We start from the raw sequence: 27,915 nt of genomic DNA, 5'->3' as shown, positions 1-27,915 counted from the left end.
AGCAGAACCTACAGGTTCTCTCCCTATAAAAGACAGCATTTCAGCCATGGTGATCCAGGAGAGATTCCCAAGGAATGTGTCTAACAGTGCAGGGGGAAGAAAGTTTAGGAGAGAAAAAGGCTCACATTCCTCTGAATCTCACTCACCCTGAGTGAAATGAAGTGCCTTCGAAACAAGCTTTTCTTACATGATTCAGACAGACAGAGGGCTCTGTCTGCCCAGATTTTGAGATCAAAACCAGTTTTGAGACAGGATTATAATGCTCCATTATGAACTAGATGGATGATTTCATTTATATTACTGCGTTTTTATGGATTTCAAGGGGAGAGAAGAGATCATGTACTGAAATTCTTGATTCTTGTATAGCTTCACAGAGTAATTCTGCTCCAGACAACATCCAATGATTGCAATTTATCAGAAAACCATCCTTCCTGTGCAAAAGGCAAAGGCAATGTCAGTAACTGGAAACACAGCTATGGGTAGGTGATCCTGGAGGGAAGGGACAGACGGTCATACAATTCAGCAGTAACACCAAACTTTGAAAATGTTGCTGTTGCAGTTACATGTAAGTGTAACTTCATTCCCTTTTCTATCATTTGTTTAAGCCTCCCCCTGGCAAGAATAACATCCCAACCTCCAAGTGATTTGTGGTTCAAAGGTTTCTAAAGCCAAACAAAATGCCTTTGTATTTAATTGCCTTTAATGGATTTTCCTTCCCCGAATTTGTTCAGCTGCTTTTTGAAACAATTAAAACTGTGAGTCTGCAGCATCCTGCAAAACTAATGCAACTTTCCATACAAGCAGTGATACAAAACCTTCTGGAAGATGCAGCAGGCATGAATTTCCTGTAGCAGATGACAACAGAACAGAAAACACAGAAAATAACAGCAGGTCTTGTGTAAAGACATTCCCCATTCTCTGTCACGCCTTTGGGTTTCCATCCCTTAGCTTTAGCAAAAATACTTCAGAATTATAATCGACTTATCATCTTCTTTCGTTTCTAAACTGCAGATATGACTGAAACTCACTTCCCTTTCCACAGTGTTTACCAGGATTGGAATCAGATTTCTCCAGCTTGTTTTCAGAAAAAGTTTATCAAGTTCTGATTGCGTCATTAAGATACCTGGAAACAGTTCTGTGTCTGATCCCAATAATCCAGAGTCCAACAGGTAAATAAATGAAATGGAACCCAATACTCCTTGGGAGGAGAGAAAAACAAGACCTGAAGTATTTTTAGAAAACATTTTAGCATCAGTGTAGTTAAGTCTGCTAATACAGTTCTGTTGCTGTTTTTCTGATGACCCTGAGAATTCTGAAGAGTTTAAATCAATGCTTCAACACGAAAAACACTAAGTAAAACTTAATCCAAAAATAAAGACTGAACGAGGCAAAAAGGAAAAACAGCTACATTTATTTCAGAGCACAATCATGCTCAAACACTAATCTAAAACCATTCTGAATTGTCTGCCTTTTCTTCAAAGCATGAACTTATGTACCTCACACGGGCTACTCAGAGACTCTTTAAAGACACCCCAAGCTCTTTGTCTCCCCATCTTCCCACCTGCTGCCTTCTCAATCTATTTGCACTAGATCCACTCACACTTCCACCACTCCTCTCTCCACCCACACCCACCACATGGAAGAGGCTGAATCTGCATCCTTCAGAAAGGGAGGAAAGGATGCAAGCTCAATACTTTAATTAGTTATGTGCTTGCAAGAGTATTTAAGAAAACTAGAAGTGAGATGTCAGTTCCGGAGAGAGCAAATTCAAAACGGCAGAATTTGCAAAATAAAGCAATTCTTTGTTTCTAAAACTCAGCAAACATTTACATTTTTAGATCCATTCTTAAAACTGAGGAAAAGAATCATTACATTCTTCAATCTTTCTTCATGAGGAAAACCCATTCATTAATGAGACACTGTATCACGTTATAGATGAAACAGGAATCTATAAACTAGAAATACGAGAACCAGGGTGATGGGTTTTAACTTTTTCCATGCAAGGAACAAGCAATCGTACAGAATACCAAGTCACTGTGCCATTACTGCAGTTTCTGCAAACAACAGGCTTTTGAAAAAGCATCACAAGCATTTCCAAAATAATTGCTTATATTTAGAAAGAGAGACATTTGGTCATTCCATGTTACCAACATGAATGTTGATATTTTTCCTGCCTGCTGGAGATGCATCCCCTGTTGGAGTCAGAATGTTCTACTCAACTAAAAACGCCTCTCTCCCAACATTCTGAACTGATGAGTTTCTCCACTGCCACACTTCAGCACATCTAATATTTCAGCATCCTGAATCCTCATCCCAGGGACTGAAGAAGGGAAGCATGCTATTAATCTAAATACTGGCACATGAATGATGACAGTTTTTATTCTGTACAAAGGAAACTTCTGCGGCAGGAGAATTCAATGTGAATAAAAAGCTTTTCTGAAGAGACTTTTCCATCAATCCTGATGATACTTGTGTTATTTCCACTCAGAGTGCTTGGGCTTCTAGACAGAGATCACACATACAGAGGGACAAGAGGAGCATTCCTGCTGAATTTCCAGGGTGAAGTCCCCATTTGAAAATGTAATGAACATTGTCTGGAAACAAATGTCATTTCCAGGGTGAGGGAGAGTGTTCCCACTGAGATTCTGTCTTGCCTCCTCCTCCTCCACCTCCTGGCCCCAGCAAATTTCTCCCCAAGGCAGATAATTTCCTCTTTAGCATTTTCAGTATACTAGATTTTTCAAATTTCTGAATTCTTATAAATCCATTAAGAGGGATGAGTAGCTTAATGAATGAATGAATGCACACTATTTAAAAAAAAAAAAAAAATCAGAACTGCAGACATTGAAATAAGAGGGTTTTGGTTTTTTTAGGACAAATGCAAAGTATTTCTAATCAGAGCAACTCCCTAAAGCTTGTTGGGATCCAAAGACGTGCATGGAGTTTACGTTCATTCCTTTGTTTTTTGTGATGACAGTTAATAGAAAGAGACGTTTAAAAAAATTCATTTATCAAATTTATCATGAGGTCAAGAGACAACATGTCAAAATTCATTAATTAAATTTGCCAGTCCTATTCTTTTTAAGATTTTACACCTCATCTTGATACCTTTCAAGTTGAGGGAGGACACCCTCCTGTCATAATTTCATTAGATAATTCATCGAGTAAGAGTTAATTATTAGATCCTTGTATAGTTCTCCTGTACACAAAATTGGATATGCTGTATTATTTGTCTATATCAACCATTATCACATTTTGATGGGACTAGCTAAGAATTCTCCGTGTTTTAGCTGACAGAGGGACCAAATTTCAGACACACACATACCCACACCTCCCCCACAATACACTAAACCCCAACCTATAACTCTTAAGATTTATTACTCCTTAAGACATACCTGGATAAACATATGTTCTTTTCTAAACTGGAAATCAGCTGTGTTTTCCTCTAATTAAACAGCATGAAATAACACATTTCCTTCTTAATCTTTCCTGCTGGCATTAATTAAACAATGTTTTATTAAAAGAAAAAAAAAAAAAAAAGTACTTCTTTCAACTTGTCTGCTTTACTGATTTTCAAAAAATTACATTTATTTTTAGCATGCAATACTAAAACATCTTTTTCTTAAACCCAAATACAGTTACTAATTTGCTCTGTTTTTCATGCATTTTATAGACAACCAAGTGTTATTGGCAACACAATCTCATTACCTTTCCAGCATTCCAGCATTTCCCTTTAATAATAAATTTCTCTTGAGTATTTTGAAGGGATTTGCCTAATTCTTTTACCATTAAGAGACAGAATCCCGGTCTTGAAAAACACAGTTTGCATTTAAAAATCTCAATTTTTTCATGTCACAGATTAATCAGACTAAACTGATCGCAGCTATGGGATTGCTGACATAACCCCATTTACAGTGTCACCCAAACTACCAAGCATTTCAATAAAGAAGAGACTGTAAGGTGCACAAATTCATAAATTCAGCCCTTCATACTCCAAATTTCTCCTGGGTCTTGTTCTTTTAACAATTCTTCTACCTTTTCCAATATCTTCTTAAACGCAGTTTCCAACCAGCATGATATACTAAAGTGACAAGCTCATGATCTAAACTTATTAATAATCTTTAAAAATCTGTTATTATGATGATGCTGTATCTGCTGCATTTCATCTTCCCCACTCTTTTTGTTTTGCCAGTGTATCTCAGGATCAAAGTGAAGTTTTCACCACAACCTCTCTCATCCACTGCACCCCCCAAAAACCAACTTACTATGGAAAATACGCTCTCTTCTATATTTTATCAGTATTTCAGTAAAAGATTCTGTGCACTTGCTAGATCCTTTATTACTGCAAACCACTTTATTTCGTGACAGTCAATTCTTAAGCTATCTGCAGTAAGAGCTACCTACATTAAAAAAAAAAAAAAATTTAAAAAAATCTTTGTTGTTCAATGCCTGAGAGTGGAGTGTCTGTCACCTTAACTCAGCTTCCCCTTGCCAGGGGCTCTCCAGCAAGGTCAGGGCACAAAGCTCAATTTTACCAGTTCAAGCCCTGCTTTTGGTCTTCTGCTTCACTCTAAACATCCCTGATTTTTATTATCTGTTTATCTAAGTCCCTGAATGACCCTCAGTGTTTCACACTCTACTTCATTAAAACAGAGGCCATCCAGGCCCTTTGATGGAGAAGGATACTGCACTCCCCACCTGAACAGTTAAATGTCTTCTTTGGATTCTTCTTTAACTTTTTTTATTTGTAATCTCTCCCAGCACGCCTGGTAAATTTGTAACGCAGAGAGGCTGCTGTTAGGGAGAAAGCTGGTAAAAGTCTCAGTTCACAATCCACTCTGGTATTATTCTATATATACCTTCCTCCCTTCTCCCCATATGCTAAAGTTTGGGCTTTCTTTTCTCATCTTCTTTTCATTCTAATTATCAGCAAGGCCAGAATTTTCTTTCCCCCACATCCTGCCATTCTTCCTTCTAGACACATTTTCCTCTTCCTCATATTATTTGTTCAATCTCTCTCGGCCTTACAGATTTTTCTTTCCTCAACCTTCCCCCTCGCCTTTTCTGCTTTTCTTTTTTATGGACACGATCACTCCCCATCCTGTATTATCACACAGTATCACACTCAGACTTATTTCCAGACTGCTTTCCGTAACAGTCTCCTTGGAAAATGCTTATCCCCATTAAATCACATAAAAATGCTTTTTATCTCCATTATGATGACCCACTCTCATCAGTATCTAAAAATTAGGACAAAATTATCTGTTTTTCATTTGCTGTTCCACAACACATAATATCATCATGCTTGTCTCCCCCTTGCAGCCTACAGTAAATATCTTGAAAGTGTTGTTTTTCAGTTGTATTTTATACCTTCTCAAAACATAAGCAGAATGTCTTCATCAAAATCCATCCTTCCAGTGAAAGGACTGAAATCCAAACTCTTGTTTTAGTCAAAAGTGGGGGGGGGGGTTGTACAGAATCCCATGTGCTACACTGACAACCATTACATTGTCAGGCAGAATCAAACACCATATAGAAGGTATCATTAGTATCTCCACGCTTCAGAGACACTATTTATTTAATTCCTGATTTTATTTTTCACTTTCTTATTCTCCATTTTCTCTTTCTATTTATTCTGTTCCTAGCCTATCATTTTGATTTGCAAATACAACCTGAATTGCAGGTTTTTAATGCCCCCATCTGTAGGTCACTGCTGGATCTCCCAGTTCCTTTTGCAATGTCTTCATCTGAGCAGACTTCACCTTCAGTGAGAATTTTAGAAATTTGCTTTCCTGAGCAGTTTTTCTCAACATTTCTCTGATTAAATGGATTGTTTCTTTTTGCTTTTTCTGTATGTACCCTGTGTTGCTATGAGGCAATAACTTATATTAAAGACTTTTTGTGTAATTTTAGAATGTCATTCTCCGAGGACCCTTAAGGGGAGATTTATCTCTTTCTACAGAACATCCATTCTCTTTAAAAAAAAGTTTCAAAAACCTAAGGGCTGGAATAAAAATCAGTGTTCACAAATCATCCTCCTTCTCCAACTTTTGTTTCACGATAGTGTCGGTTCCAGCAATTTCTACTGATCCTATACAACTGCACTGTTTCAATTAATCCAAGCATTTATATCTAATTAAAAAATAATGAAATTTCTGACAAATTCTGTTTCAAAAAACTATTTGATTTTTTTGAGTTTATTGCAGAAAATAAAACAGTTGTGAGTCAATGAAGTGGAAAATTGCTGTCTTATAAAGGATCTCCAAGGTGTAAGATGTTCTCTTATTTGCTGTTATCAGTATGTCTAGTAATTGCTTTTTGTCCAACTGTTTATAAAGGGAGAAACAGACTTACAGTCTGGAGAAAAAGAGACTGCAAAACAGATAAAATTAAAGAATAGTGGGTTTTTTAATTTATTTTCCTATTTTATAGCATTAAGGAAACATTAAAAAAAAAAGCCATTTCACTGAACAAAACAGAAAAAAATATAAGTATGAAAAAAAGCTGCATGAAACGATTAAAACAAGCAACAGGTCACATTTAAAAACTAACATACTTGGTCTTTAGTTACTTCAGCTCTTTAGAACAAAAGAGCCTTTCTACTAATTACAAGGGTTTTAGCCATAAGCTTAAGAAATTTCTACATAGCTCTAATTATAGACCAGCATTTTAAAATATTACCTGGCACCCAAATACACTTTAGATCAACATAAAAAGGAGTGATATAAAATTGCTTTCTGCAACAAACCAGCAACAGCACTGACTGAGATCACATCCCTCTTCCATGATCAGCACCCACATACACTGAATTTTCCTCTGCCAGTTGGTTTTCTGAAGAGAATTTCAGATCAGGGGATTTGGGCTTTTTTTTGTTTTTCTGGTTTGGTTTTTGGAGTTTTTTTTTCTCTGTACGGTTTTGGATTCTTTTCTGTTTTATAAAGATTACCTGAGGAAAGTGAGTGGAAATTCTCCTATTTGTATACATATAGCCAGAATTTTATTTTCAAGAATAATTTAAGAAATAAACATGAAAAAAAAGTAAAAATTTAGACAGTAAATCATTCTACTGTCCAGTAAACACAGGCAGGGGAGCACCACACAGGTGCTTTCCAGAACTAAACTAACACCTCACGCCTTGCTGCAAAATTATGGGATTTACTTCTCCCTGTTCAATTTCTCAATTTTTTCTTAACTAGACCACTCTAGCTACTATAGCCTTTTCTTAACTAGACCAGTATAGCCTTGCAACTGTAAACTCAGTTTGCACCACGTTGGCACGCAGATGTTCTTAAAATCCACTCTAACACTGAACTAGGTCTTTGAAAAGCCTTCCTGGGGTTTACCAAACCTCTTTGATTTTTTTTTTTTTTTTTTACTTTGTCCACATAAACGAAATCTTTATTAAAAAGAAGGGTGATTAAGGCCATTTTCATAAAAGGATAACGAGTTCCTGACAGATTTACTTTCCTTCTAGGCAACTTTCCAGCAAAAGTCAACAGCTAACAAGAATTCTATATCTGAATTCACGTTGGAGGATATAACTCACTAATTAAGTGCTCCTTAAACATTTCAAGGAACATTCAGACTTTCTGACTGACACTCCAAGCACTGCTTGATAAAATACTACAGTTGAGGGTAGCTTAATAAACTGGGGTCTCTTTTTTTTCTCAGGTATCCTCAATCTAAGTTCCAGCATCCTATTCCACTGTAAAGTCTCCCTTGAAAAAAGAAGTAAGTCATTTTCACAGTAACATCCAACACTTTAAGATGCATTTCTAAATGCTGTGCCTTGTCAATCAATTTATTCACATATGAATTGAAATGTTCAAGTACCTTTGTACCCTCTGTTACTTTGATAAAACACAATTTTTTATTAAAAAAAAAAACTTAAGCCAGCAGGATGCTACTCTTTGATGAATTAATACAGAATAATGGACTTCAGCAGCGCTGTTGTCATGTTTCTCATAACTTGTCCACAATCCCCTGGATTTAACAGTGTTTAGAAATCTTCATGCTCATTCCTCAAGCACAGAGATGTCCCTAACACCTCACACACTTCAGAGAATCAGCATAAAGCAATTTGCTGCTCCCTAACGTATCTGTACCAAAAGGTTTTATTTATTCGAGCTCTGTGTTGCTCCAGCTGCAGGCACACAACTCCTAACTGCCAATACGTGAACGTTCACCTACCTGCAAAGGCCACGAACACTCTTTAATCAAGATTATCAAACCAGACAAGGGCTGCAGCAGCAGTGCCATGCCTCAGCAGAGATTGAATCTAAATCCTGGATAACCAGGCTCTTCTCTCAGGAACTCTTCCCAGGAATCACCCTAGTGAGCACTGACTCCTCTTGGAGCCCCAAATCTGTGGAATGGGGTTTCTAGGTCTCCCCTGCCCTGGACAACTGTGTCAGTGCAACAGATCCAGATGTTTTATCACACACTTACACTCAGTTCACTCATGCAATGCAATTTCTGCAGGACAGCCCCACCCCAACTCAGGTATTACATAAAAGAGTTCAGTATGATCAAGTCCATTATAATGCAACCACGAGATGACTGAAATAACTTCCTACAGGTGCCAGATATCTGCCATCGTGTTTGGATAAAATCAGGAATATCTTACTCCTTGCTGAGCTTCTAATCCTGCCTCCTCAGAGTATGTCAAAACTGATAATCATGGCAGACATTTACACTTGATGTCTTTATTTTCCCAGGAGCATCAACATCTACAAACTGCAGTTCTAGCTGCTGTCTCCTCTCCTGAACTGCCCTTTGTATCCATTCGTCCCCCACAGTCCTCCTCACCTCCCCCAACATGGTGACACAGGGGAGTTTTAAAAAGAAATCAGAATGAAGTACACTGCACAGAAGGGAGATTTATTTTAGCACAGGCACATAAGAAGAAACATTGAGAGAACTACTTGAATGCAAGAATGAAAGTCAGATTGGCTTTTATCCAAGCCGAGATATTTACTTCCCAACATTTCAAGTCAAATAATTTTTTTGTAAATGTAGAGTTAAGGTACCACAGCGCCTTTGTAGTCAAAAATTGCAGAAACTCAATTATTTTGCAGGACATTTTATACTGATCTGTGAGTACCCGAAGATTACAGCAAAAAATGGTCTATTTAGGAATATGCAGCACAATGCAACCCAACACCTTCTAAACCATCCACACAGGTAGTTCTTTGAAAGGAAATAACATCTCATCAGCACAGAGGGAGTATTGATCTGGTAAATGGCAAAATACAGCATCTTCCTAACCTTTCACCTTCACTCCTGTCACTAGAGTATATATCCAGAATGTATTTTCTAAAGTGTTTTTTCCTTCTCTTTTTGTTCCATACGATCAACACAATGCTTACTGTAATAGCAACAAAACAACCCATGCATCAAATTCTGACAGAAAACAACCTGGTTGTTTCAGACCAGACCATCAGAAAAATCTATGAAAATTCAGACCATCAGAAAAATCTATGGGGGGGGGAAAAAAAAGGAGTAAAATGCTTTTTTCATGAAAGGAAATATAGACCGTATATCATGAAATGAACAATGCATGAAAATAATGTTCAATTGCCAACCCCATGTAACTCTAAAAATCCAAAGAAGCAGAGAGCAAAAATACTTTATAAAAGGAGGCCAAACTACACCCAAAGCAATCTAAAAACTCTCACAATTTTTCTCTAAGTTCTCTCTTTAAGAAACAAAGCACAATGAGGACACTTATTTCAACCACGTTAAGTTTGAACCGCACGACAGTTTGTAATTTCAGATAAACTGCCCAAGTTTATAAAAGGCTGTTCCAGTCTGACTTCAGACCTGCCTTACATAAAAACCTCGATGTGATTCAGCACTCTCCAGTTTCCCAGATCTCTCACACAGCTCCACTCAGCTCACAAACACCACCCTTCCTTCACACTCTTCTCCCTCTTCCTTTCTTTACCATCACAAATTCCAACAACTTAACTGATGTCATCCAGCCCGGTAAAAACTTAAAAAAAAAATTAAATGAAAACTTATAAAGAATTTCACCACAGTAAAATAAGGAAATGTGACTGAGTTCCTTGCCATTTGTAGCTCTTTGGGGGAAAAAAAAAAAAAAATCACAAAGTAGAACAAAACAGCATAAAAGTGTGACCAAAAATACGCCATAAACTTACAATTCCTGACTAAATGGTTTCTTACAGATACAAGGCATTAAGGATGACAAGAAACAATAAATCCTCTCAGTTGGAAGGAGGAGGGGAAGGTCTTTCCCTAGACCCAATCCAGGCAGCTTCCCACTGCCAACTCCAGAATAGCTCCATCATCCATTAATAAGATGAAATAAAATCCACCCGTGATTTTTACCACTTTCAGTAAAAAAGTTATTAGCTGAAAAATGGTTTTGGACTTTTTCAGGCTCTTTTCCATGAATATCAAAATTAATAAAATCTCCTAAGATTACAGGAAAATAATCACTTTGGGCTACGCATTTTTTTAAGGAAGCTCACAATGAGATCCTTCCCAGGTGAGGCCAACCTGGAGAAAAATTGTTGGGTTTTTTGGTTACTTCTTCCTGGCGTTGGGTTGCATTTTTAATTTGTAGAACTCAAAATGCTCTTTTGTCAACTGCAAACAATGCTCTCATGTTTGCAACTGAAACTGTTCAAAATCATCTCTGCATAGTAAAATTCTGGTGTGTTAAAATATCACACATTGTATACAAACAGAAATTTTACTGCCATCAGTGCTCTTGAGATGAAACTGCAAAACAGTCAGAGTTTACATTTATTTTACTGTGGAGCCACACTGAAAACAATCTACACCTATATATATAAAAAAATAATTTAATTCTGAGCCACACTGAAAACAATCTACACCTATATATACATATATATATAATCATTTACATTCCACCCCGAACTCTGAAAATGCAGGGGAAAAAAAACTTAGCAATCACCTACCACTTATTTTAATAATGTGCCATTGGAATAAAAATCAGAGAAAACAATTCCAGTCATAAACTATTTTGACATGCTTAACATGAAAGAGTACAAACAACAGAAACTATTACAATTGATTTTTAATTAATTGATTGATTTCAAAACTTATTTACAGCAATCTTTAAAGCAGCTCTCCAAGAGTACTTAAGAAGAACAGATTTATGCTTTTATTGTTGTAATTTCGAAACTGCAGAGTTTACTTCTGGAAAAACTCCTCAATTCCAAAATGGCTCAGTGAAATATGGCACTTGCACAACTCCTGTTGGAACAGGGGCTTTACACGACAATACCAAAAATTTCCCCAGGATCCTCCAACTGGAGCTCTCCTTTATCTGCCATAAAACATTTATTCCAGTTCACTCTTGCACCCTTAATTCACCCTGTTATCTGCTTTCCTGCACCTCTCTCCCAACCAGGAGCTTCAATGTGACAATACACCAATGCTGACTATTTCTGACAACGCCACTGTAAGAATTTTTTCAATTTTATTCATCTGAAGTCATGATACCTCTACTTACAGACACAATACCTCTACTTACAGACAAGACAGCTACACTACCAGGTTCTGCTCCTATTTGACGTAAGAATGTTATTTAAAACACTGAAAAGGACTTTCAACAATTTGGTGTCTGTGGAAACAAAAAGCAACCTGAGAACATTTTTCCTATTCCCAGTCCAACGCCTGCGCAGCAGCTTTCAAGTGGCTCTGCTGCTCTCCACACACACACATCCAAATATCTGTGCTGCATAAAAAAAACCCTGAAATCATGGATAATGACCGTAAAAAAAAAAAAAAATTTAAAACCTGTCAGCTTAATTGAGCTGCCTTTTCAATGCATGATGTGAAGACTTACTTTCACTGAAATTTATAATGAATTGCATGTATAGGTGAACATTTACATTAAGACTCAATATGCCAAAAAGTCATCGAAGGTAGACACTCCAAACTGATATTGAATAAAATCTACTTTAAATATTTGAACATTTACAGCAACACATTAAAAACAAACAAACAAAAAAAGCATATACAGACCTTCCAGTAGTCAGATTGTAAACTGTAGTACCTCTGGTATGCAGATAATGCTGTAGGAAAGAAAAATGAATGTTCAATTTGTTTTGCTTCATTTTCTTTGAAGAAAAAGATAGAAATCCTTAAGAGTCAGAATACACAACATTAAAATGATAAATGGTTTAATAAAAGTAACACTGCCATGATAAGTACACTGTTGTGGGCAATGCATTCCTTAAGATTATAATTTTGTTTTATGAAATGTCAACCCAAAAGTATATTTATTATTAATCTTACAAATGTAAATCAAGCAATATTTTAAAGAAAACCTATAACAAAGAAATAATTTGAAATTTTGGGATTTTCATCCCGGACAGAGCTGTTGTAAGATTTAAAAATTTAATCATGTAGCTCATTTACCACGCTCCCTGATGCCCTGTAATTTCTGAAGAACTGGTGAGGAGGGACATACAACGAGAGAAATCAATTTCACATGGCCTTTCATTCTGAGAAACAAAAGCAAGCAGAAAAAAAATAAAAGCTTACATTTTATCCAACAGCCACGGCCAAGACTAACCTGGAAATCAGTGCTAGGAACAGCTCTGTTTAATACAGTATTAACTCTACTTAGCAACCAATTTCTCTAATCACTATTCCTGCATCCATCTTCCTCACTAAAAATTCTGTCTGGTTGATTCATCTTGCCCTTGGGCTAACAGGACTAGAACACAAAAAGGTTTTGCTTTTTTCTACGACCATGGCACTTGGAACCATCAAAAGTGAAGTATTTTAAGTAAAGATACACTGCAGTAACAACAAAATACTGATTTTTCAACTGTTTGCTCTCTAAGATTTAAGAAAGGAAAATATACCAAGTGCGGAAACCAAACAACAAAAGAACAAAACTCCGTCTTTGAAATACCATAAGCACCAAACAGATTGAGATGTAAGAACAACGTTGTACTTTAGGTTCATTTCCTGCAAGCACCATGGATAAATCATGTCCACAAATGTTATCACCCCTCAATGCCTGTCTTGCACATCCACTTCTGTAACCTGACGAAAGTTCATGTGTTTAAGTGAAATAAGGACATACACATAATGATAAAGGCACAGAACCTCTGCACTCGTCTGTCTCACAACCTTTAGCTGTAAACAGACACGTGCTGATCCATGCCCATGAGGTACCCACCCCACCAAAATGCTTGTGAGGCCAATTTCTAATTCTGATGTTCTAAACTGGGGTTTATTTAGATGCCCAGATCGGAAAAATTAACTTAAAAGGACACTCACTGACCACACATTATTAACATGCAATATATTCAAAAGCTTTACATGCAACTCAGACAAACAAAATCACTTAAAAATCTAATCTAAGTCTTCCACAATTTAAGAATTCAATTCCTCCTCCACCCCCTACCAAAAACACTGGTACAAACTGAAGGATATTACTTCAGTCTAACAATATAAGTTGAAGAATGTTAAAACTGTGCATATTTTAGTCACATTCTGTAATTATGCTTTAAAGGATTTTCACAGTAAGGCGAAATAACATCCTACTCCCCCCCAAAGTCCTTCCAGATTCAGCTTCTCCAAGGTATCATTAATAAGTTTTCAACAAAAAGGAATAATTATCTTCTCAACACGGTAATGACTTTGCTTTCCCCAACAGGAACATGCACGTGCACTATGAAACAGTTTTGTAATGCATCACATCACAAAGAAAAGGATTTTTTTTTTTTTCTTTTTACTCAAGGAGTACCTATCCCAATTTTAAATGTTGGAGTATATTTCAAATACTCAAGTCAACGGTACCATATTATGCAAGATGCAAAAAATCAAGAACCTCTTGTAAACTTTTCTTTTTTTAAGTAATTACTGCAGTCAGCTATACAGAGGATAGGGATAAGAAGATGAAAAGAACATTAAATACAATGCTAAGGATTTATACTGGGAAAATAAAAGGGAGAACATTTTCACCGTAGCTGTTAAAAAATATAGGAAGTACTCACATGAGTGCATCCATTAAAAAGGAGAGGTGGAATATGCTTACCTATAGCAGTTAAAGAACTGCTAGTAAGTTTATAAAAAGTCAACAGTAATAAAAAAATTACATAAATAAACAGTAGACCTTGGAGAGAAAGAATAGGAAAAAAGAAAGCAATAAGAAACTTGCCCTGAAAAATCCTAAAGCCTCCATCTAACATAGGGAAGTTATTACAAAAAGGAGTCTTTTGCTCCATGACATTCTACCAGTTTTCTTTAAAAAAAAAGATGTTTGGCTGTGATTTTCTTTTCTAACTCTTCCATTCTTCAATAAAGCGCAGCAACTTCCCACAGGAACAGCTGAAGTGATCATTTAATGTGCCAAGCTCAGTTACAATTAAAAACAAGCACATGGGAAGCGTGGACTGCTGAATTCTATATATGCTTACGTGACAAGAAGATAAGGTCTCCATCCTAAGGAGCCACATTTCTCTTTCAGAGGAACAAAGAGGACACCTGAGTGCCCAATCCTCCTGGTGGGTTCAGAAACTCCCAGGGATCCAGCCTATTCTAGGCTAACACTATTCTCTTTCCACTAAACTTCTTGCAGATGAAATGCTGAAATTCTCAGAGTTCTGCTAAAAATGAGTAAGGATGAATCATGGAGGGTTCCTTTAAACCAGAGCTAAATGTCCCTTTCCTCCTCAGGAAAGTCAGACAATTAAGAAGTATTACTATGCACACTTTCAGTATCACTGAGTGCTCAACTTACAGTAATTTACCTGTGAAATCTGGTTTCAGCCCCTTTTACGATTACATTGAACACCTATATTAAACACCTGCTCCACAAGCACTCAAGCCCTGCTGAAAAGGATTTAAGAAACAGGAAAAAAAAGAAAGGATTCAAGAACATGCTCTTTCTGCCAGAGCCCACACGAAATATTCTTAATCAAGCATATTCCTGAGAAGAATCTTGCATATAAGATGCCAGAAATCAAATTATGAAAGTAAGATTTCTGAAAAACTGAACCAACCTCGATATAAAGGAAAACATGAACCATAAATTTTGAACCCTATCGTATTTCACAGCCCCAAGTGGGTCACCAGCAAGCAGTTATCGATCCTAAATTTTATGGTGTAGAAATTAGTGTCTTATTTAAAACCTGTACTGCGCAACTACAAGCAACTTCCTCCTTAAATTAACTTTGCATCTATATGAAATAAGTGCAAATCCCTCAAAAGACAAAGTTTATTCTAAAATAAGAAAAAAGAGCAACTGAATCTGCAGAGCCACAAGAATTTTACAGAAGTCCCTATCTGTAATACAGGGTGTACTTTATCAGTGTTATGATTCTGACTGTAGGATGATATTCCCCGGTTTACTAAAAAGCAAAAATTCCCAGTTACTTGGGTCATGCAGCACATTAGTAGTATTAATAAAAAACTAAACCAAGAACAAACAAAAATGAACAACAACAACAAAAATCCTAACACTAAAGGCTGAAATATCATTTTGTGTATTTACTTTTCATCCAAGACTGGTCAATTCCAAAGTGAGACAATTTTTGCCACAAACAGATTCTATCAATTACTGCCCCTCTTTCAACATAGGGTCAACTCTCATTTATACAGATACAAGTGATTTACTCCAATTTCAGTTACGATGTCCTTCTTAAACATTATAAAATGAGTGTTTTGAAATCACTCTTAGGCACAGCAGGATTCTGCAGACAATCTTTTGATTAGAAACTTACTATTGAGCTTTTTCAATTTAAAAGTTTGCCACTGAAATTTTTACACATATGGAATTGTATAAAGACAATAAAGGACATAAAAACTTCTTTTTTCCCTGCATGTAAAACACTCATGAGCATCCAGAAAATGCATGTCTGGACTCAAAGAACAGGACTGAGCATCAACAGCAGGACAATACCTCTTGCCTCGCTCTCAACTACATTTTGTACAACCACAGAAAACTCTTAAAAGCACAGAACTGACAGACCACATTCAGACACCCAAAACAATACTCAGCAATAACCAAAAGAAGTGTTCAGTAACCTATTTCCATCCTTCTGTCCATTATTTAATTTCTCTATCAGTTGATGCTCTTGCTAGGAACACCTCTCTCCAAAACCTGGCCATGTGTATTTATTTTTCTAACAGGTAATCCTTGTGATCACGTTCTTGAAAACCCTGTGAGTGGCAGATACAGCATTCAGCATCCTCCCCAGAGGAGGGCACATGTATATCCCAAAGCTATACACTGATTTTCAAATCAATCACCATCACCTTTAGCGCTTGATGAAAATAAAATGTTTACCTGAAACAGCTCTGAAAAGCAAAACACCACCTTTCTAAAAGAATTGCAACCATTGAACAGTAAGAATCCTCCTCAGCTCAGGCTCGCTCCAGAAGCTGTCTGTAAACTTCAGGCAGCTCTTGCAGAGCTGACCCTCAATGAGTTCACACACTGGAAGTCTGCTGCTTTGCTCTTAGAGGTCTTTAGTCACCCAGAACTACCCACTCTGCAACATGTAGGGTGACTTTAACCCTGACTGACTTTATCACGTGCTCCCTAAAAGTCTGCCTTCCTCTCCTACCATGACAGGACCAAGGGACATGTCAAAAGCAGGACACGGATAGAACTTGTTCCTTATTCCCCCGTGTTTAAGATTCCTTGGTATCATATAGAGAATAAAAAGCACTTTTGGCTTAATTACCACATACGCGGTTTCAGATTTTTTTTTTTTTAATCTATTTAATTTCACAGGATGTCGGCAAAACTTCGTTTCAGTAGCAAGATAAGAAAATCTCTCTTTGTATCCAGAATCTAAATACTTGACCTAAACAAACAAGGAAGGTGACAGTGGGGAGGAAAAATGTCTAGACTGCGTGACAACCACCCACCTGTCACTTTTAGCACATTTCATCACAAATCATGCAGTCACAGAGGATGGCTTTTATGATCTGCTCAAACAAACCTACTTTATGACACCTTGAAACTTAAGAGGCCTTCGAAGTGATGCAAACATGGAGCAGTTTGAGTATTTTAGTGCTTGAGTAAGAAGAAAGTGAACTACATACTAACACCATCTAGTGGTACCTTGCAAGGTTAAATGAGATTAATCAAAGTTTTGGCTCACTGAACTTAGAAACAGCAAGCTTTAATTTGATGACATACCCTGAAAAGAGAACTTTAATACAAATCAAAGTTTCACACTGGTCCACGTAAAACAGTATGTGTTTAAAAAAACACAGTTATTTTTAATTTCAGTTTTAAACAAGCACTATTATTTCTTAGTGCTTATCTGATATGAAAACTAATAGTAAAATAGAAAATTACCTGAAGAACTGCACAAGGGAAGCTTGGAAAGAACACATCTTTTGATTTAAATCTCACTGCTTCCAGGAAAAAAAATAAATCTTCATTAAACACCTTAGATATATATGCAGGTTGCAGAAACAGCTTATATATAGTGCAGGTTTTAACCCACCATGGAGTTTTAACCTAGCAAGACGAGAACTGCTGTGCCATAAAAGACATCAAAAGGTGAGAAAATTCCAAGGTTAAGCCAACAGCATATAGACTTTGCTGGGTAATCTCTGGCTGATGGCCAGGATCAGAGTGGTGGGAAATGGAATCACATCCAGCTGGTGGTCGGTCACCAGGGGGGTCCCCAGGGCTCGGTGTGGGGGTCACTCCTGCTTGGTACCATCAACAGCCTGGACATGGGATCGAGGTTCAACAAGGCCAATGCCAGGTCCTGCGCTTGGGTCACAACAACCCACCCCAGGCTGGGGGAAGAGGGGCTGGACAGTGGTGGAAAAGGCCCTGGAGTGGTGGTCACCAGCTGGAAGAACACGAGCCAGAGGGCCAAGGAGGCCAACGGCACTTGGCCTGTGTCAGCAATAATCCCAGAGGACCAGGGCAGGGATTGTCCCACTGTGGGCACACTGGTGAGGCCACACCTCAAATCCTGCGTCCAGTTTGGGGCCCCTCAGGACAAGCAGGACACTGAGCACATTCAGAGATGGATAATGAAGCTGGGGAAGGGTCTGGAGCAAAAATCTGGTGAGGAGCAGCTGAGGGAGGGGGGATGTTCAGCCTGAAGAAAAGGTGTCCAGGGAACTCGTAGCCTCCTACAAACTGCCTGGAAGGTGGCTGTAGTGAGGTGAGGGGTCAGCTGGTCTCTGCTTCCAAGCAACAAGTCTTGACAGGACAAATAAAATGGCCTCAAGTAGCACCAGGGGAGATACAGATTGGGTATTTCGAACATTTTCTTCGTGACAGGGTTGTCAGACATTGGCACAGGCTGCCCAGGGAAGTGGTGGAGTCACCGTGCCTGGAGATATTTAAAAGACATGTAGATGTGTTGTGGGGAGAGACAGTTCAGCGGTGGCCTTGGCAGTGCTGAGTTAATGGTTGGAGTAGGTTATCTTAAAGGTCTTTTCCAACTTCTATGATTCTATGATTCTGTAATAAACCAAAAAAAAGTGGAAGTGAGAGCAGCAAAATGCCACTCAGGTCTTTTAAGGCCTCAGGCAGATGCTGCTGTTTCCTCCAGAGATTTGTACTGAAAGTACCAAAGAGACGATCAAAGCTGCCTGGAGCATGTCTTCCTTTTAACACAGAACGAAGGCTGACACACAAAAGCAATACAAGCATAGATTTAAGACAGAAAAATCATCAAACAGTCCTCCAAGAAATTTTATTAACAAGTCCACATCCTCATCTGGAAATGTAATGTAGGAGCAAAGTGCTGTGAAGCCCACTGTCCCATAAAGCATTAAATGTGAAAGATGTACAGGAGTTTGACTAGAAGTTTATAGTTACAGAAATCCTTGAGATTTTGAACTCTGTGAAAGTCTTAAAATACTGAGCACCAGTGAAGAAACCCAATGGATTCTCACCAAGCTCAAAGATCCTTCCCAGAGTGTATTATACAAAAAGGTCTTTTAAAAATTAAGTGTTTATTTAGAACACTGTCCAAAGTGAAAATTTTCAAGCAACCAGTCAAAAACAAGCCCCAGGTATATTTTATAATAAAACTGTCGACTCCACCTCTGCTCCACATACACACAATTTATAACGAACATTTTAATGTTCTAAGCTTCCTTCTTTCTGCAAAAAATTTATGTAATGGTTTAAACCACCTGAAATTAAACCACATGAAATTTATCTCATGTTCAGGATTCTGTAAACAGCTCTAAAATAGAAGCAACTCAAATTCTACCAGTTAGTACCAGTTACAAACAACAAAATAAAAAATCCCCTTAAACCTAAATATCACACTTATTTGAAACAGTCATCTCTTCCTTGACTCATTCAAGCTACTTAATTCATTCTAGTTCTTTAGGACTCATCAGTAAGACAAGACAGCCCAGCAGGAATCAGCACAATCCTGTCCATGCTGCGAAGTTCTCCTTTATATTTTATAAAATTGCTGCTATGACGCTGCAGCTCAGAGCACACCGCATGAAAATGCTTCCCAATAACAATACTTCCTTTCAAATTCCTGAAAAATGTTAACCACCACAGAGAAATTCCCTACGGAGCTGGAATTGTAAGCACAAAGGAACACACATATACACATTGTTGAATTTGGGAGTTTCTCACAACCAAACAACTTTACAAAAGAACAATCTGAAAACGTTTAAATTTGGGGTTGCGGTTGCATCGTAGTAAGAGCTGCTCAAATTACAGTCTGGGTTTTTGGTTTTTTTAGTACAGTTTCAAATGTTAGATTAATGATTACTAAAAAAAATTTCCCTGAACTACCAAACACTGCCTTCTAAATGACTTAAAATGTTTTTTATATTAGTATTTTTGCCAAAGTAGTCACCATCTATAATCAAAATGAATACTGCTAAAACTGCTCTGACACAGAACATTTAAAAATGAGACTACCACTTGAATACAACAATAAAAAATATTTCAGTTCATTTTTTTAATTGTGTTTTAGTAACTGTGGCACAAATAATTTCATGTTTTTTCTCAAATCATTCATTCATTAACTGCATTTTCTACTTCCAGGAAATTTTGCTTAGAGAGCAGCAATGATTAAAGCACATCTCCATTTGTGCCACTGCGAGCTCTCCTCCAAGTCACAGACTGAACACGGTCAATGCACGTGACCCTTCCACAAAATAAAGATCCCCAAGGAAAACAAAGATGATGTCAATCCACGAGCTCATTAAACAGCAGTCAATTAGAACTCAAGTCAGCTAGAATCCAAACCTTAAAACATCACTATCTGCACCCCTTACTGCTTATGGAAACCAGCCATGACATAAAAAATAAACTCCAACTATCAGTGGAACGTGTTTCTTTCAAGATCAGAGCACAACAGTTTGGTAAAAAAACCCGTCTGTCTCAAGGAATCCAGGAGCAAACAGTTCACAGGTTCACATCAGGAGTCCTAGCTGGATTCAGAATGCTCCCAGCACCCAAAGGCCTCCAGGACAGCCCATCCACCTCCTCCAGCAAAACCCCAAGACTGAGGTTTCACATTCTGGGGCAATTGCACGGCATTTTTGCGCAGGATTATTTTTCAGTTGGATCAGTTCCCCACACAGCTGCAGACTCAGCTGTGCCAGCACAAAGAAAGAAACCCACAGACACGGGGGTGCCACTCAGGGCATGGCCAAGCAGCAAGAGGTTTGGGAACCTCCAAAACAATCCAACAGCTGGGGAATAGATGCCTTGTCAGAAAAGAAAGGAGGAAGAATCAGATCAGTGTTAAGAAAATTCTACTCAGGAAATGAAATTGTTTTCACCCGGAGGAGTCAACGTTCCCATTTTAGGAAATCCCAAAGCCGAATTCTGATCAGTCACGATCAGTACAATGAAAACTGAGCACAGAACCCACCCTGAACATGCAAGCAAAGCTGAACCCAATCCATCTGTAATCTTGGTGATAAGTGTCTGAATACAAATCAGTGTCTCACTGGATTCAAAATCTGCAAAAAGGCCGATCCATTGCGTAGGGCTTTCTAACAGCAGCAGGGTGCTAACACAACTCCATGCCACGGCTGCAGAGAAAACCCTTTAGCTATCAACAGCAATTCAAACTTACTGCATTTTGGGAAAACTGCAACCTGCAGAGCAGCTTCACATCTGTTAAAGGCTAGCAGTGGCACTGATACTCCAGTCTAAGCTCAGGTATAACACTGAGAAGAAAGAATCTAATCCAGTAACTTCTGATGTGAATTCAAATCTTTTCTTGAAGACAAGTACTTCTTTTTAAGGAAGAAAAATAAAAGCATATTGATTTTGGAATTCAGTGGCTACAAGTGACAGAAAACATACTGCACTTTGGAGGGAACTTAGAATATTTAACAGGTTTCATTAAAAAAAATAAAATTAAATAGACCTCAGCATCAGACATCAGCTTACTGCACATTGAAAGGCAGCCTGCCCCTCTGAGTACATGCAGCAGGGGCAGGATTAGCATCAATAATGTGAGTTTCAAGGATGCAACCCGCCATGACTTTTTCCTCAAGATCCCTCTTACAGCGTTTAAGTTGTAATTCTTACAAAGAAATGACCAACAGTCTCAGGACATTCAGAAGAAGGTATTAGCTACATCAAAACACTAAAAACATGCAACAAAATGCACCTAAGCTGCATGACCCTTCACTGCCAATGTGTTTGTGAAAAAATGAGAGATCTGAAGAGAAGAAACCACCAACACAAACCCCAGATCTGTCATCCCAGCAGTGCTTCATCTCGACCACTGATCCCAGTTCTACAGTCAGCTCACAATTTGTTCTGCTCTGCACAAACTTCACTGCAAGCATTTTTAAACAAAGAACACTGTGACTTCTGACTTTATAAAAGACACTTGGTATATTATATACAAAGGTACATGCATTTATTGAAGATACTTAAGTAACAGGCTTCTAAGGGAAAAAAAAAATTGTGGAGCATTATACCTGCTGCTATCTTGTGGTATTTTATTAATTACATCCAATTTATTAAACACACTGACTTCTCAATAACTTTATCCATGACTAAATTCAGTCTCCATAGATTTATGGTTCTGAAGACCATGCTCCTTCAGCATTTTACACTTCTGGAACTTCAGGACTTAAAATGTGGGTAAAATCTACATTAGTGACACCAAAACATTCTGAACTCTCTTTACTTTTCTGTTCTAAATCATATAAAATTTAACTATAATGCAATTAGAATGGATGATAATTAAAGTAACAATTTCAATCATGTAATGAAATTCATTTTTACTTTATAATGGAACACAAGCATTCTAGTTCTTTGAAACAGCAGTAGTAAATTAGTTATAAAACACCTATGACTTTCTGCATTGAGGGTGATAGCTTTACAGTCTTTGGTACTAAAGTTCAAAAACTGTAGTGAACAGGAACATATGTCCCTCACTTAATTTAAAAAAACCCTTTAACTTCCCTTTTTACATCAATTAAAATTCCTCCAGCATTTTCAACTATTACTGTACTTCTTTGAAAATACAGATACATATTTTTCTTTTTTTTTTTAATATTCCATAACTAACAAGGGTTTTTTGTCTTCTTGAAGCTTTCTTTACGATTGAGATGTGACTTTAAATAGGCATCTAAGAAAGCATTAAGTACTTTAATTCAGATTTTTAATGGCTTAGTGTTTCTTCTCACATTGCTGCGCTAATGCTCTTTTACAGTTCCGGAGAACTGATATTTTCAACCACCAATTGGGATTTTTATGCTTGTTTTTAAAACCACCCACAGAGTACAAAGCAGATATCCCATCAGTAAACCCTTTCTCTGATCCACAGCAACACCTGGTCCTGTCACTCTTAACTGTTATCATCTCAAAAGCAGAGTTAATACAGGTAAATCCATAATCCTGGGCTGTTTTTGCTAAGTAAAATAAATCCAGAAGGTCACACTGCACTCACACCTAGCTTTATCAGGCTATTGAGAAAGAGTGGTGTAAATTTTTTTTGCAGAGGGGGAGGCCAAAAAATGAAAAAATAATTAAAATTAAAGCATGAGATCAAACTACTCTTCACTAAATTTTAGCGACAGCATACTGCTGTGCTCCCTTGCAGGTTTTCCCATGCCTCTGGATTTGGAAACACCAGTGGTTATATCACATTCATTGGATGGGATGAGGTACAAGACAGATGCCTCCATCACCCAAACCCTTCCAAATTTCCTGACTAAATTCAGACAGCTGCAAATTCCCCCTGAGCAGCATCAAATCTACATATTTCTCACTTTAGAAATGAAGGTCCCAGGAAGCCAAACTCACACTGCTCAATGTCAGACAGAGAAGCAGCGGACCCACAGACATGCTGCTACCAGACAGCCCACAGCCAGCCTGAGTCACCAAGCAATGCTTCTGAACTGCTCTCAGATATAACTCATCTCCCTGTTTCTGCAACCCAAAGAAATGGTAAACCAGTATCTTTGTGTGTTTGAAATAAGGCATGGGGTGGAGTTGCTTTTGTAAAGATATCACCAGTCTAAATTCTTTTACGGGCTCTGAAATACAGTACAAACCAAGGAAACAGTGACTTAAGACCGATGTTTTTCATTCTGTTGTCACCTACAGCAAAGAACAATTCCCCAAAGACATTTATCAGAAGAACTAAAAATTCTTACCTTTTGGATAATCTTCCAATAAGAGGTTGAAGTGACCTAACTGACAAAAGAAATCAGACTCGACCTTTCCTTCAGCTTTCAAAATTAGCGATTCATAGCAGCGAACAGCCTGGGAAAAAGAAATACAAGGTTTTCAAAATCCTGTATTTTACTAAAGGAAATAATACATTTTCTGAGAAATAATGAAGATTTTAACTAGCTTGAAAGTTGAGGTCTACAAACACTCTTAATAATGAAGCCAGCATCACTTTTCAAAGAAGAAATGCAATATTTAAGACAGAACAGATTTGGAAGCTCATTCATTCTAATGCAAATTGACAACAAACGAAGAACAGAAATTTTCTCTGGTTTACCCGTGGACATTCGATTTCCCCAACACAAAGCAAACCTCTAAGTTACGTGACAATTTTTAATTTCTAAATCAATGAAACACCAAAGGATTGATTTTTTTCTTTCCAATCTGCAAGGAAGAAACCTCTCTAATTTTATTTTCATTGTGCTGCTTTTTTCCCTAAAGAAGTAATTTTTTGTTTAACGGTTATTTCACTCATTTTTGCTAAACCAAAGAACGCACCACCTCAACACGTTCCTTACGCAATTTATGTATCTATGTGTTACTCAAGATCCGATTCTTTTCACATCTATCATGTTGTAAAATATTTTACTTCCTTGTACTGTGGACTAAGAAAAGCTAAAGTCAAATGTGAATTCAACTAGAAATTAATTTCAGTTTCAGAACAGTTGCCCCAGAAGTTTTTAAGTGACACACACAGAGAAGCAAAGAACGTTCTGTGCTATGAACACACATTTTTAACAACTGAACTGACACCTTCGATTCACTGTAATTGCCATGATCTTTAACCTATTACATCCTTAGTTGATGACCCTATTTACCTCCTGACCCTGTTTACACTTTGGGAATGAGTAAATAAAAAAATAAATAAAACCACTTTCCCAACTTTCTGAACTTAACAGCCATTGAATTGAAGCAGTTGAACAAAGTTAAATGGAAGGTCCTTTGCACCAGCACAGTTCTCAAAAGCCAGAAAGACTTCCCAGAAATTCTAATTTCAGCTGTTTAATCTGTGACTTTCACCTATCCCTGGTGAATGTTCCAAATTTGTTCGCAATTATGAGTTCTTTGATTTTATTACATGACAGTAATCAAAGACTGTAGGTTCCTTCCAACTCAGCATATTCCGTGTTTCTGTGAAATGTGGAGCTTTTTGAAGAGATTTTATCAAAACTCAATATTCAAAAGAGGGGAGGGAAATCTAGATGAATATTTAAATCAGTAGCCTTGCCCATGCTTATAATTCACTTTGAGTACACTTTTATTAATCTCAGAAATGAGAAATGCCAAAAATAAAATGAGGAAATGTCAGGAAATGGTTAAAACACATCTGTGGAGAACCCAATTACTGATCTAATCTGTTCTGAGCAGGTCACAGTTTATCTGAGGTGTATCACATACATTCACCTACTTCCAAGTCCAGAAAAGCCTTACTTTGGGCTGTTTTTAGAGGCAAAGTTCTGATGAATCAAAACAAAGCTCTGCTGCTACAGAACTGCAGGTGTGCATGTGGTACTAAAATGATTTAATAAAACATGAAATATGTTTACATAAATTTTGAGTACATATTTCAAACTGCAGCTATTTGGCCATGTTCTGAAGATACCAAATTAAGATGTGTACTTGCCTCTGCCTCAAAGATCTGCTGCAGAACTTTTCCTTCATGTGCTGCAAGCCTAGCCCTAGGCAAACTGCAGTGGAAAGACAGCAATTCTTTTCACCATGGATCAAAGCTACTACTCCTTTAATTTTACTTCCATCACTATCAACACCTCTTGCAATCAGCCATTTCTCCATCTCAAGAATATCATCCCTAAAATCAGAAGCAAAGCACACAAATATAAAGTACATTTCTTAGGAACGCTATTTGTGTATGTACTGACTCTTAACATCAGATTCATCAGCTGAACTCATCTGCCAATGTCTTAGTGTAAAACCTTGTTTTTGACACCGTGCTTCCTCTCTCTACTTTTTGGTCTCATCTCTTGATTTGTACAAATCATAATAAAATTTTTGATGGTGCCCCTAACGTTACTGCTACACATTGATTTGTAGATAGGTTTCCGTTTCTCTGATGATTTGCAGTACCTGCTGCAGCTGCTGAAAAAAATAGTCATATTTGGATATTTTCTTTTGTCTTTTGCAATTCAGAGCAAACAGAAACTGCCACCACAACAGGCAGCCTACAATAAATACAGAGAGAAAGCTAGGGTAGCCTCATTCAGCCTACAGGTGTTTAAAGAAAACTTGACTACATAAACAAATTTAGCAGGAGTTTTCCGTACAGATGTTCAGGGAAATGATAACTCACATGCACTTTAACATTTAAGTGTTTGGGGACCCTCAGTGTTCCCATAGTCCCCTTTTAAGTAAATCCTCATTAAAAGACAAATCACCTATATCTGAAGCACTGTCTGTAGTAGAGATGTAAAAACCTGCGCCCAAGCCTTTCACACAGCTCAGAGCAATTCTCAACAAGGCAGAATTTCCTCATGTTAGAACACAAACTGAAGACACTGTTAAGCCATCTCACTGATGCCAGCACAAGGCAAGGCTGAAGACACCAGAACTTCCCCTTTCAGCCACAGTTAACTGTAAGTGATGTGTTCCTGTAAGAGCAATTCAATTACACCACTAAAGCAAACCCTCTCCCACTGACCTCGAACGGGTTTGCAACATAATCAGCAATACACTCGTATTTATGCAAACTTAACTTGGGAAGGCTGTTTCAAATGAATTTTTTAAATTTTTCCAGCACATTCTAACAAAATGAAAGAGAAACTAAAAGCAAGTGGTACTTCCTTGGCACAGGCTCTGGAGGAAGAGCAGCTTGGTCACTTGTTTGGCTCTTGCTCTTCCCAAAAGTCAGGGCAGAGTCACCAGGAAGAGACTGACCCAACTTTGGTTTTGGTCAAGAAACTTTCTTCCCCGCCAGACCCATCCACAAAGAGCTTTAGAAAGTAACAAGTATTTTTCTGCACAGGTAAGAATTTATCTCTGTTGAATGAATGGAAGTAAAAGGGAGGCCACAACTGCATGTATCTGCATATGTTTTCTTTGAAGGAACAATCAAAGGATCTCATTTTAGTGGTTCTTTAACTGCGAAGGTCACCTATGGCACCACTTGTGCAACCCACTTAAATTATCCTGAGCCATTAAGAATTCTAAGGAAGTTAAAAGTTATTTCTCCACACTGTATGGATCTCTATGTGTACTCAATGGAGTCAGCCTTGAGAATTGCCAGTATTGACAAATTAACAAGAAAGAGAAAGACCCTGAAATAAAAAGGAAGGTTGCTACACAACATCATACACTTCCTTCCCTTTGTTCAAGGCAACAAGAAGATAAAAGGGAAACCTGAAGAATTTAGGAACTTGGCAAAATAATCACCCACAGCTGCTTCGTGGTGTGGCAACCAGAGCAGAAGCAGGAAACTGAGGTAGGAATAGCTGCAGGAAAAGAAACTGGCTTATATGACACTAAAAAAGTAACAATATTCACGCTGTTTGCCACCTTCAACTGAAGTAATACACTACTGTCACACAAATTCCCTCTCATTACATCACAGTTCATGACTGGGAGCATCCTAAACGCACAGATTCAACTATCAATTCTTAGGACATCTTTAAATACAGTACAGTGAAGAAAAACGCTTAAGTGTATTTACTTCCTCACAAAAAGCTAGCAAAATCTGTTCACAAAAGGAAGAAATAATTCTAGAATCACCCTTAAAATGTACTATCAGACTGTTGTGTGTTCCCTACTTATCATTCCAATGGATAAGGACCTGGATTGTTTTTCTCCTCTGTTTTAAAACACTCTTTCCCCACACTCACAAAAAAAAAAAAAAAAAACAACCAAACAAAACTAACCCCATTAACCAAATGTCAGTTTTGGCCATTATTATTATGATGCCACTTCCTGAAGGAAAGGCCCTAGAGTCAAGAATATACTATAACAAAACAAATAAATATACCCAACCCAAACAAATCTAACTGATAAATCCAACAGATAAAACCAGAATTCTAAATATTGTATACAGGAGTCACTGAAATATTAGAGCTCTGCTTTATAAATAAAAAGGACAATGCTATTTCTATGAAGAAAAAAACCTTGATCATTGGTTGCAATTGTTTATACTTTACAGCACAAATTCAAAACTATTGTTAAACAACTGTACTAAAAAAGAAGGAAAAAATCAATACAGCTTGTTCAGATTGTTTCTGTATACGATAATG

General features: G+C 37.5%; 1 protein-coding gene across 12 annotated transcripts in view; it reads right to left on the bottom strand.

The window, feature by feature from the left end:
• The window catches only part of KDM6A (lysine demethylase 6A), a 148,443-nt gene that overhangs the window by 90,793 nt on the left and 29,735 nt on the right, over positions 1-27,915 (bottom strand). For all 12 annotated transcript variants that reach the window (XM_058419560.1, XM_058419561.1, XM_058419564.1 and 9 more), the window contains exons 3-4: positions 23,605-23,713; positions 12,022-12,071 (exon numbers count right to left, since the gene is read on the bottom strand). In XM_058419560.1, the coding sequence (XP_058275543.1) occupies positions 12,022-12,071; positions 23,605-23,713 (159 nt within the window). The remainder of the gene's footprint in view (positions 1-12,021; positions 12,072-23,604; positions 23,714-27,915) is intronic.

This window comes from Hirundo rustica, chromosome 2 (genome assembly GCF_015227805.2).
Source record: "Hirundo rustica isolate bHirRus1 chromosome 2, bHirRus1.pri.v3, whole genome shotgun sequence".
Lineage (NCBI taxonomy): Eukaryota > Metazoa > Chordata > Aves > Passeriformes > Hirundinidae > Hirundo > Hirundo rustica.
Note: the sequence above shows the minus strand (reverse complement) of the source record. Positions and strands in the feature narration are given on the sequence as shown.